General features: G+C 35.3%; 1 protein-coding gene and 1 pseudogene across 2 annotated transcripts in view; one reads left to right on the top strand and one right to left on the bottom strand.

The window, feature by feature from the left end:
• Window positions 1–2699: 2699 nt before the first annotated feature.
• Window positions 2700–12486, bottom strand: part of MRPL1 (mitochondrial ribosomal protein L1) — a 52084-nt gene continuing 42297 nt past the window's right edge. For both annotated transcript variants that reach the window (XM_033106325.1, XM_033106326.1), the window contains exons 8-9: window positions 6433–6514; window positions 2700–2999 (exon numbers count right to left, since the gene is read on the bottom strand). In XM_033106325.1, the coding sequence (XP_032962216.1) occupies window positions 2881–2999; window positions 6433–6514 (201 nt within the window). In that variant the 3' untranslated portion in view covers window positions 2700–2880. The remainder of the gene's footprint in view (window positions 3000–6432; window positions 6515–12486) is intronic.
• Window positions 3520–5615, top strand: LOC117022331 (succinate--CoA ligase [ADP-forming] subunit beta, mitochondrial-like; annotated as a pseudogene).

The raw sequence follows: 12486 nt of genomic DNA, 5'->3' as shown, positions 1-12486 counted from the left end.
AGAACGTTTTGATGGTTGCCAGATGGCAGGGGTTCGGAGACGAGTGAAAAAGGGGAAGGGATTAAGAAGTACAAATTGGTAGTTACAAAAGTCATGGGGATGTAAAGTAAAGCACAAGGAATATAGTCAATAATATTGCAATAATTATGTATGGTGTCAGATGGGTACTAGATTTGTTGGGGTGATACATGGAAGGGGATTGGGGGATACAAGGTGAAGGGAGTAAAGCTAGGGAATACAGTTAATAATATGGTAATAACTGCATAGTGCCAGGTGAGTACTAGTCAGGGGGATCATTTCTTAAATTATATAAATGTCTCACCACTATGCTGTACACCTGAAATTAATATAAAATAATATTGAATGCCAACTGCAATTGAAAAATTTAAAAAGGGGGGGAAAGGTGAAGGGGAATTAAGAGGGTAAAAATCTTAAGGTATAAAACAAATTTAAGTCATGGGGATGTAATGTACAGCATGTGGAATATAGTCAATAATATTGTGATAGCATAGTATGGTGTCAGATGGTTGGTTCCTGCACTTAATCATGGTGATCAGTTCTTTAGGTATATAACTGTTAACTATGTTGTACACCTGAAACTAATATAGTGCTGTATGTTAGCTATATTTTAATAAAAATCTTTTAAAAAGGCATCTTCGTAAGACATAGTTAAAATTTTAGCCATATCATACCTTTTAACCCTAAGAATGTCACTTCTAGAAATAGAGAGGAAAATAAACGATGCCCAAAGATTTTCTCTAAAGCAGTGTAAATAATAGAGGCACAAGGGGACCTAAGCAAGTTACATGCCCCCATATTGAGAAATGATTCCATAATTTGAAAAACAACAGGATGGACTATTGCTTAACCATTAAAACAATGCTTCTCACATGAAATTTTAATTAATATGGGGAAACACTTACTTTGTAACATTATGTGTGCATGTTTACTCTCTTCTGTCAATTAAAAAGGTCATTGGAAAGCATCAAAATATTAATGCTGGTTATCTATAAGTAGTTGGATTATGAATGATTTTTAAAATATTAGTGTTTCTAAAATTGTCAGTAAGAGTATACTTACTTTATGAATCAGAAGAAAATCTACAAGGACAATAGAACTTCTACACTCTGAATTAGGACCTTCAAATAATGACGAATCAGTAAGCTTTAAACCGATGGTAATTGTGGGAAACAAGTAGATAATTTTTTCTCTCCATCCTGCACTATTCTTTTCTCATCCCACTCCTTCCAACTTTATTTCCACTTTCCTCAAATCAGCGATGCCAGAACACCATCATTAGAGCTACTAAGAAACTGAAGTGTAATTATTCAGTATTTTAAAAATTTTAAACTTTTCAGTTAAAAAGTTTAATTTACCTTAGAATATACACAAGGTGACAAAAAAATTGTATACACATTTTATGAAAGGAAAAGAATTGTATTAAAATTGTAATACTCAATATATACCGATAACGAAAGATGAATACAAGTCATGTGTATAGATTTTTTTTTGGCACCCCCAGTATAAAAAGGAGGTAAAATAGCATAATGGTTAAGAGAACAGGCTTCAAAATCAGCTCTAGCTTTGAATCTCAGCTGACCACTTATGGGACCTCATACAAGTTTCAATTTCCTTATCTGTAAAATAGGAGCCACACCCTTCTCACTGAACTGCTGAGAGGACGAAAAGAGAGGATGCACGTTAAGCGCCAGACAGTAGCGGGCCCTCAATAGAAGGTAACTGCTGTTACTCTTTTGTAGTTAATTACAGTTGTTTTGGGGAAACAGCATTTAAATTTTAATTTTCCTGTGGGGATAAAAGCTTAGTGGGGTACAGGAGTTGTTCAGCCATTTGGACTTCTGAGACCACTAAAATTGAAAATCCAACTTGGAAGACCTACATTGAAGTGTCAAAATATTGTTTACAATGTGGGTGTTATTAAAACCCACCAAAAAATTTATCAGCACTATTATTTCATAACAGAAAAGGCATTTGAACATTCCCCCCAAAATTGGGAGATAGCCTCTGAGTAAGGGAATCATTCTCAAGAAAGGACAGTTGGCAATTACATGCCGAAATTATCCTTTTGTTTGTTTGTTTGGTCACATACCATTAAACACTTAAGGATCAATACCAGTTTGCAAGCTGGTACTTGATAAAAGACACTTAATTTCTTAGTGTGACTTTTCATCCATAAATGAAGTGGTTCTATCCACCACACAGATATTCATTCAACACCAACCAAACCTGTTACTTGCTATTAAGCACAGGAATTCAAGATTAAATGGGGTTAAGTATATGAAAACACTATACACAGTTCCTTGTATATTACAAAGCACAGTGAAAATATACACTATTATTATTATTATAAAAATATAAATATGATAAATTGATTCCCTAAGAGAACATTTTAATGGCTTAGTCATTTTCTATATCTATGTCATAAATGACATTCAGAATTTTTTGGAATGAATGTTTTCCAGCATTTTCCATATTTTTCTTTAGAAAATAAATCATATTTGTGATGTAGTTCACAACTCTGCTATTCTGTCTTAGGGGAACTGAGGATGTTACTTTTTTCTCAAATGGTACAGCTTTCAAGGGAAAGTTATTAAGCTAGAAATTGCTGCTATAATTAATTATCAGCATGTAGAATCTGAATTCTAAGGAAGAAGATTTAATAGGATCTAAAAGGTAAGTTCAGACACAGAGAAAATTTTATTTTCTTACTTTTGAAAGTGTTAAGATTTTCCAGTGCTAAAATCTACTTTCAAGTATGATGATCAAGAAATAACAAAACACCAAACATAGAAATTATAGAGTTTTATAATTTTCTGTGAATTCTTAGTCCACTAAAAATAATTTCACAACACAACACTTTTAGGCAGCTTCTTTGTTACTTTCTTTGGTTTCTACTTCTTTAGGCAACAATGGCTCGATCTTTAGTAACAAACCTTCACTTGTCGAACTACGAAGAAAAGCTCGTACCACAAAGGGTCCTGAAAACAGACAAGAATCAAATTTCACTTTATTCCATATATACCTAATGAGTAAATAAAAACATACAAGAAACCTATAGAACTCATGTTAGATGGTCACTTGAGAATTATTGATATTACTGAATATTTTGAATTAGAAGGGAAGATGGTTTCATTTCTAAAGTAGAAGACAAACATGCTATATCTAGAATATTATAGATTTATCCTTGAAACTACACATTCCCTAATAATTCATTTCTCCTTCAGAATATAATCGCCTAGAATTTATTTTATTGCAAAGTCAACAGTGAAGGGAACAGGTGGTAATATTAAAATATGATGGAAATATTCTAAACACTTATTTAAAACAGCACAGATACTACCTCTGTGTTACCAAACATTTAGTAAAATTTCCTAAAACTTAGAAAGGTTTTTATATGAATGTTAAGGACTTTGTTTAAAATGGCAAAAACCAGATAACAACATTGCTTTTAAAGATTTACTGTCCATCATTCTACTCCAGCTATAACTCAGAGGATCCTACACTAAAATCAATGTTCTCTGTGGACTATAAGTATCCACATACATACAATTACAAAGTACGATGGCCATATCTAGGACAACAGAATTAACAAATGAGGTGTTTATTACCAGTGTGTTTCACTCCCAAAGAAATGAAAAATAGCAAAAGATCGTGTTTTAATTATACATTTGGTTATAAAACTAAACCTGAGCGATTCCTATACTGGTAAAACCGCAAGTGAATAGTCAACTGAGTTAATGGGCACTCACTTGATTTCAACCAGTCATGAGTGAAATTTGTCTTGGGAAGGAACATGAATGGCACATAATGTAATGATAGGGCACTGGAAGTATTCCTAGTCACTACACAGCTTCCACATCTTTGTCAAGTATCACTGTTCTCCATGAATCACCCCATTTATAAGAAGTGACTCTCAAGACATGATTAAAACCTTGTTTCTTTTCTAAAATAAGATTAAGGGGGTCGGGGTTGGACTCAGAAATGGTGGCCTCCATATTCTACAGTCAGCTGTTAGTTGCCACCACCCTTTTGAGCCACCCTCACGGACAGTGTGTGGCTGCTGCCCCGGTTCTGGGAACTTCTGGATTGTTTAACCACCATGGACTCCAAGTACAGCAGCAACAACAAAGGAATCTCTCACTACATGAATACTTGAGTATGGAATTGTTCTAAGAAGCTGGGAGTCTCCATTCCCAAAGGACATGTGGCTAAGTCACCAAATGAAGCTTATGCAATTGCCAAAAAATTAAGTTCAAAACATGTTGTGATAAAGGCACAGGTTTTAGCTAGTAGTAGAGGAGAAGGAACATTTGAAAGTGGCCTCACAGTCAAAGTGAAGATAGTTTTCTCTCCAGAAAAAGCAAAAGCTGTTTCCTCACAAATGACTGGGAAAAGGTTGTTTACCTAAGCAAACCGGAGTAAAGGGCAGAACTTGCAATCAAGTATTGGTTTGTGAGTGAAAATATCGCAGGAGAAACAATTACTCTGCAGCAACAATGGAAAGGTCATTGCAAGGTCCTGTATTCACAGGAAGGTCTCAAGGTGGTGCCAACATTGACGATGTTGCTGCAGAGACCACTGAGGCGATAGTTAAAGAACCTAGTGATATTGAAGAAGGCGTCAGAAAGGAACGAGCACAGAAGACGGGGTTTCCACCTAATGTTGTGGATTCTATGGCAGAAACCATGGTCAAAGCTTTACAACCTTTTTCTGAAATACAATGCAAGCATGGTGGAAATAAACCCAATGGTAGAGGATTCAGATGGAGCTGTGCTGTGTATGAATTATTCTAATAATTCCCAGAAGAAAATCTTTGACCTATTGCGCTGGACCCAGGAAACTGAGGCGGATCTCAACCACACTGGCCTAGATGAGAGAACAGGCTGCCCATAAAGAGTGGTCTGTTTATGGCCAAAGTGGATATACTAAAAGTTCATGGAGGGACTCCAGCCAATGTTCTTGATGGTGGTGGTGCCACACAGTCCATCAAGCAACAGAAGCATTTAAGCTGATCACTTCAGATAAAAAGGCACTGGCTATTCTGGTCAACATTTTTGGAGGAATCGTGGGTGTGATGCTATTGCACAGGGTGTAGTCATGGCAGCAAAGAATTTGGAAATTAAAAGACCTATTGTGCTACGGTTACAAGGTATACCAGTTGATGATGCTATGGCACTGATAATGAACACTGGACTTAAAAGTCTTGCTTGTGATGACTTAGATGAAGCTGCTAAAATGGTTGTAAAGCTCTCTGAAATGGTGACCTTAGCCAGGCAAGCTTAGGTGGGTGTGAAACTTCAGTAGCCAATCTGATCTGAGTACCCAGTGGATGGCTGAAGGTATTAAATGTGCTATACATGTTAAAAATACTGTGTTCTGTATTATTATTATTCCTTTTCTCTTTAGTGTATGAAGATTGTAATTACCATCAAGGCACAAAAATTTTAAAAAGCACTTCATCTGCGTTTAATTTGACTGCTGAGAATGGGCTATTTGTATAAAGAACATGTGTGTAATGCAGTTATCTAGCTTTTTTCGCTGCAGCCTTCTTTTTCACTTGCAATATGCCAGTTTATTATTTTGGGGTACAACATTCTTCATTGATGTGAGTCCTATGAAAAAAATAAATATGAAGCTAAAGATTTATTCTGTAGTGTTTGAAATATTAATATATCTAATAACCAGCCTCATTAGTAGAGCAGTGTATTAGAACGTTTTATGTAACAAGTTTTTATCTACACCACCAAATACCTAACTAAATATATCAATTACTATTTGTAAACAGAGCTTTCAAACACTCCCCAGAATATTCTTTTCAGTATTTCAGTGAAATAACTTGTTAATTATTTGAACATTATTTTAATCATTACAAAACACTGCAAGTCTTCATGATCCTGTGGTATTGAGAAGAACCTGTAGGTTTGTATCAAATAAAGGTATATTTACGAAGGACTTGGCAGAGAAAATTGACAATGTCAACTAAATAAAAATCTCCCAACGTGATAAAGAAAAAAGATTAAGAAAGCCAGTACCAGTGACAAAGTGAATGGTCTGGTTTCACAATATCATTTCATAAATGACTTCAGTTTCTATTTAACACCATTGTAAGTTTAAGGCATTACAGTTTTCTTTCAAACTTTATTATATTTAATGAGAGATAAATGTGGGAATTTACAAAGGTTTCAAGATGTAAAGTATTCTCTTATTAACATTAATGAGGTCTCCTCTCTAAACAACTACACTTGTTAATAAGGTAATTAGAAATCCTTTAGAGAATTAAATTTTATTTATTTAATCCCTGGAAATACTGTTGCTATTGTAGCTGCATATTAACTTGATTGTTTTCTTAATATTTTACATTTTTAAAGTACCACAGGGCTATCGGGAAGTCTATCCCAGCAAACCACTTACCCAAATTCAGTGGTCTGTGCTTACAAACTTCATTGATAACCGCTTGCAGATTGGCAGCTATCTGGTCACCTGACATATCCAGCTGAAACAAAAGGATATATAACATTAATGACATAAAAGTGAGAAGGTAATAAAAATGTTGGTAACTATATCAGTATTTAGTCTAGACAGTGTTTTTAAAGTATTCAACGAATGCAAATTATCTATTAAGAGATGCTACTGTGAATAGAGCTTCAGTAAACAGGGGTGCATATATTTTTTTCAAATTAGTGTTTTGGATTTCTCTGGATAGATACCCAAGAGTGGAACTGCTGGATCATAAGGTAGTTCCATTTTCAATTTTTTGAGGTACCTCCATACTGTTTACCATAGTGGCTGCAACAATCTGCTATCCCACCAACGGTGCACGAGGGTTTACATGTGGAATCCAAAGAACAGAATAAGTGAACAAACAAAACGGAAATAGACTCAGAGATATAAGAAAAAATAAAAAAACTTACGGTTGCTAGGTGGGGGGGGTGGGGATGGGGGAGAAGGTAAAGGGATTAGAAAGTACAAATTACTAGTCACAAATTAGTTGCCACGGGAATATGAAAGACAGTCTGTGGAATATAATCAATAATGTTGTAAAGATGGTGTCAGATGGGCACTTGTCTTATTACAGAGACGACTTCATGGACTGTGTAGACGCCTGAATACTGTGCTGTAAACATGAAGCTGAAGCTGAATAACATTAAATAAAAAAAAAAAAAAAAGAGACAGATGCTACTGTGAAAAAAAGAAAAAACATTCTAAAACTCTTCTTTTAGAAAGCTACATTTACATGTCTTTACATGTCAAAACTTAATTACCTTACAGCAAAGTGTTTTGGAGTTGTTCCACCTGAGATTCCTTGATTTCCAAGTAATTTCCCCAAAGCATAACCCAGGGCAGAATACACCACCCTCCTCATCCCGACCCCCAAGGAAGTTGTGATATTTCCTCTTTAAGTTATCTGTTGATTTACTTTTAAAGGAAACTAAGAAAACGTTTAGAAATTAATGCTTTCACAAGTCCAAAATAAAACTACTTGTCTACACACATTCACACAACACATATCTAACACAGAGACATTTTCAGGATGCTACACTAACACTCTATGCAATAACAATTATTCTTTTATTTAGCAAAAGCTACAGTAAGTAAATATAGTGAATGAGACCTATTCATAAAACCTGTAACCCCAGCTCACACCTTTGAAAAGTCCTTGTGCCTATGATTCAAATTCAATGCATGTTATTCTTAAATTAAATTCTTCAGTTAAAACCAGATATCACATTCCAGTGTTTAGAGAATTTTGCAAAATGAATCAATTTATTATAATTCATATAAAACTCGTAGCATAACTAGCAGAAATCACACAGTAAGAGTTCAAGTTTAAACAAGAGTGCTATTTTCCAATGACTATGAGACCACTGTGAGAAATGTGCCACGTAAGAATAAAGAGAATACCTCCTGAAAAAAATTATTCTCATCCTCATCTGACAACATTTACTTGACATACTCTTGGGCATAATGCAGAATTAAACCCTAACTAAGAAGGTTTGGATATTATTGAAGGAATTTTCACTTCATGCCAATCCATAAGTGAGAGTTCTGGGGGTAAAGAAAATCAAGCAATGCTGAGTTCACTTACTGTGTCCTCAGATCTTAAGGACTTTCATTTGCATTGCAGTAAGTAGTACACTGGCAGGCAAGGCACCTTACATTTGCTATGTTAAAACAAAACAAAACAAAAAGGCAAGGATAACAACATGTGTTCCTGTCTCCTTTCATTTCCTTCTTAATTCTCCACTTTATCTCAAATTGTCCTTTCTATCAACGACAGTAATCACTACAGATCTAATAAGTTCCTTTACCATTTGTTAAAGATGTATACCTACCTTAAATTTGGGATAGTAAGAGATAAAAGAAAAAGATGTCCAACATACATTTTAAAATAGTTTCATCTACATTGTTATACCATATACACTAAACTTACCAGATTGTTATAACTACTGTATACTTTGTGCACTTACGTTGCCATTCCTACATTAAGCTGAAATAACATAGCTTTAGAAATGGAAAACAATTACTTCCCCTCCAACTTTCATTATTAGGATAATTTCAATGATTTCACCTAAGTTTTAAAACATTTTTATATGTTTTAAGACATAGTTTACACTTTTATCCAAATTTTATCACTGCTAATCTTTACTTTGAGTACTAAATTTTAAAATATATTTATAGCCACGATACTTCATTTTACTTTTTAATTTGGCTATTATGCAAAATTATGAAAAAGTTACATATTTTATAGGCATAACTGTGATTTTTTTAATTGGTTATTGATGTCAAGATAGTTATGCACAAAAACAAAATGTATACACGCATGAGAAACTTGGAGGTATGACAATCTAGAGACAACTCCTGAAAGCAACACTTGCAAGTTTCCCTACCTGCATCTCAGTGACTCTGCACTTCTAACAGGGCTTTCCCATGCAAGAACATTTTGTGGTCTTATGAAGTGAAGTCAAGGATGATCATTTTGAGGAGACAATATTATCTGTTAGATTGTCAAGAGCCAAGCATAAGACTTAGTGTAACAGTGAAAAAAACAACAACAAAAAAATGGGGTGACCTTGAAGAGGATATTGAACTATGCTAAGCACCATATTTGTGTGTGTATATAAGGTATATATTTGAAAATACCGGAGGTGCCAAAAAAGGTGCCTAAAAAATGTATACACGTGACTAGTATTCACCTTTTGTTTTCGGTATATATTGAGTATTACAATTTTAATACAGTTTTTTCCTTTCTTAAAATGTGTATACATTTTTTTTGGCACCTTCTGTATAACAGTCACAATACTAGCTATGTTTAGCTAAAGTGACTATCCACTGCACAAAACAGTTATTCTTCATTCTGTAGCACAGATGTTTTCAAAAGGCTGCTTTACTGAATCCTACCTTCTGCTTAGCATGCCCTATTATGTCAGAAATAATTCCCTAAGCAGACTAGATGGAAGACTTACCCAGATGGCAAAGTGTGGCTCCGTGCATGCAGGTGAACTCTACTCTGTCTATGTCTCTACTTTAACTCTCAGATTCTCCTCTTCCCAGGCAATTCCCAACCTTTGTCTTCAATTACGTTCTATAAAACACAGTGATTCTTATCCATTTTTTGTCTCTTTGAGAAGCAGATGTATGCAGGGTGAAATGTAGTCACGAGCGTGTCTCAGGCAGTGATTCTTAAATGTTTTTCAGGTTATCAAACCTTGCTCCAGAAAAACGCACACAGGCACACAGAAAACAGCTTACATCATCATTGATTCCCTGATTAAAAGAAAGGGTAGAAGAAAGGCTCTCATGGAAAGTATGTCAGTTAAGAGAGATCCCTGGGGCACACTTTGAGAAGCCAGTACAGAAGTCTGTTCAAATATTTTGGATGACTATGGCCTACAGTGTGGAAAAATGATTCAACTTAATTTTCTTACATTTTAGAGGGTAGACCTTAAAAAAAAAAAAAAAAAGCGAAGTATATACACATGATTGCTAAACATCTAACCTTCGTAAAGTGGCCAGCTCCTGTCACTGTAATGTACTGACAGCCCCTAGATGACTGATCATCTTGAAATGGAAACTGCAGAGGGGACTGCTACTTTGGATAAGCATTTATCCAAATGCTGAACATCTGACCTCCAAAATCCCTTTCACATGCAATGTTCTAAGATTATGTAAAGAGTGGCCTGGCATATGGTTTCTGCAAATGGGCCAATACTCTTAATCCCCATGACTCCTAACAGTTCAAATCAAAAAAAGGAAGGTAATCTGTATGTCTCCTATACAACTTTATGGAAAATGATAATTGACTGATGGAGCAAGTGTTTATTGGGTCTTCTCTTAGTCAACTCCATCCTAAACATTACAGAGATATTATCATTCACGTCTCCCAAAGCATACATAATTTTATGAGGTGGCTTTCCCAAGTTCCCCCCTCCTTGATTTCCCCAGTACTTTCTGGTTCCCTAGGGCTCTCCCTTTTGGCACTTTGCCCAGAAAGCTGGAGCTTTATTTACACCGTTTTGCCACTTTCTGCAACTGTTCCTGCAGTGGGGGCCAATCGGCAAAGAACAGAGGAAAAACAGCCAAGGCAGTTCCACCCACCCTCCTGTGACCAAGATCCCCTCATCAGAAAGGGAGGTTCCCCTTCCTCACTGTTTTAGATACCTGTGCCCTCTTCTGCTAGGAGCCATGACCTCTATCTACCTCTCAGGCCTGAAGTAGAGGGATTCTCCTGCAGTAGACGGAGGGAGGGATTCTGACTTCACTGATGTCTACTTCCTGGTTCAGGCTATGTTGAAACCAGGCCATATGACAACACAAAGGGGAAAAAAAAAGGCAAACTAACCACCAGTTTGGTGGTGCTTCAAATTCTGGGCTTTCCTAATTTGACTGCACTGTTTACTTTTCAGAAGCTTCAAATAGATGCTCCATTCATTCTGTCCAGGTTTTGTTAATAGCTGCATTCGTGGGAGACACGGGGTTTCACGTGGGAGACACGGGGTTTCACCATCTCATCTGAAACTGGACCTTCTTAGGCTTATATGTTACATATTTATATTTTAGGGTTGGTAAGCTTTTACTGTAAAGGACCAGATAGTAAATATTTTAGGCTTTGAAGGCCACATACGATTTCTGCTGCATATTCTTTTTTTTTTCTTTTTTTAATACAACCCTTTAAAAGACCATTCATTCTAAGTTCACAGGTACAAAACAGACCACAGAGCCAGTTTGCCAACTCCTGTATTAGAATACATTATTTGTCTCTAAATATAAGAAAATGCACACAAAGACAAGTTGTGGTATAAGTTATGCTTTATGTCACTTTAACAAATCAATAGCTACCAAAATCTAAATGGGGAAAAAAGGGCGCTCTTGGGCACAAGCAGCTTTCATCACTGCTTATGATAAAGCTGCTTGGAAAAACACTTCTGTTTATATTTAATATATTTAATAATTCATAATAGGGTCTAATAGATGTCCTATTGTTTACTGTAACTACTATATTAGTGTATGTTATTACTGTTTGTTTAGAAGTAACACTAATGAAAGTCACAAAGAATTATCTTTCAGATCCATTTTCTTCTCTCAGCATGTGGATAAAGACAGAATTCCATAAAAGCTGTATTTCTCACTGGTTTTTTAAATAAAACCAATAAAAGAAAGCTGTGCATGCAGTATACTGACAGCTACTTATTAAAAATAGATTTTAAGGAAAGCACATCAGTTTACTTTCCTTTTACACATTATGCCACATTTATATTTCTCATCTGTGTTACTCTACTGATCAACCATCACTACATTGTTGAGTTAATGCAGTGGTTTAAATCAGTTAGCTCTTTCAAATGATAAGGTTTTTCTAATACTATTATTAATATCTAATAGAAGGGGAGAGTCACACTTTCAATGCCCAAAAGTTCTGGGAAATTATCTGATTTCATGACAGTATAGCTAAGAAAACTGGAAATGATAATAAACTATTTTTGATTATAATATTCCTACTAATAAGAACACTGGAAAAAATTAATTGAAAGGACATAACCTAAAATACTACAAGAATTACTCATCCCAATTAAATACACATCTTTCACAATAAAGCATCAAGTACAATTCTGGCACATATTGAATGGATAAATATTAACTTCTCTTTCTTATTTCTTAGCCCCGTATTATTGGCGATCTAAGATCTACTGCCAGTACGCTTCCTTTAATTTTAATGAGAACTAACAAATACAGAATTTGCCTTTTACATTCTACACTTTCCTTTCTTTATAATCCCCTTATCTATGACACAGCACACTGTAGTATAACAAAAATAATGCAACAAAAGAAAAGTTAATCAACCAGGAGGAATGGAGAAAAAGGAGGGGGGAAGTGGCAGTGAACCATGAGCCAAAGGGCTGCTGCCTTCTATCTAACTATTGTTTGGATCTAATTGATTTAATGCCTTGCTTGCCATTTTTGCAACTTACG

This window comes from Rhinolophus ferrumequinum, chromosome 5 (genome assembly GCF_004115265.2).
Source record: "Rhinolophus ferrumequinum isolate MPI-CBG mRhiFer1 chromosome 5, mRhiFer1_v1.p, whole genome shotgun sequence".
Lineage (NCBI taxonomy): Eukaryota > Metazoa > Chordata > Mammalia > Chiroptera > Rhinolophidae > Rhinolophus > Rhinolophus ferrumequinum.
The sequence above is the reverse complement of the archived record's forward strand: the minus strand, read 5'-3'. Positions and strand labels throughout refer to the sequence as shown.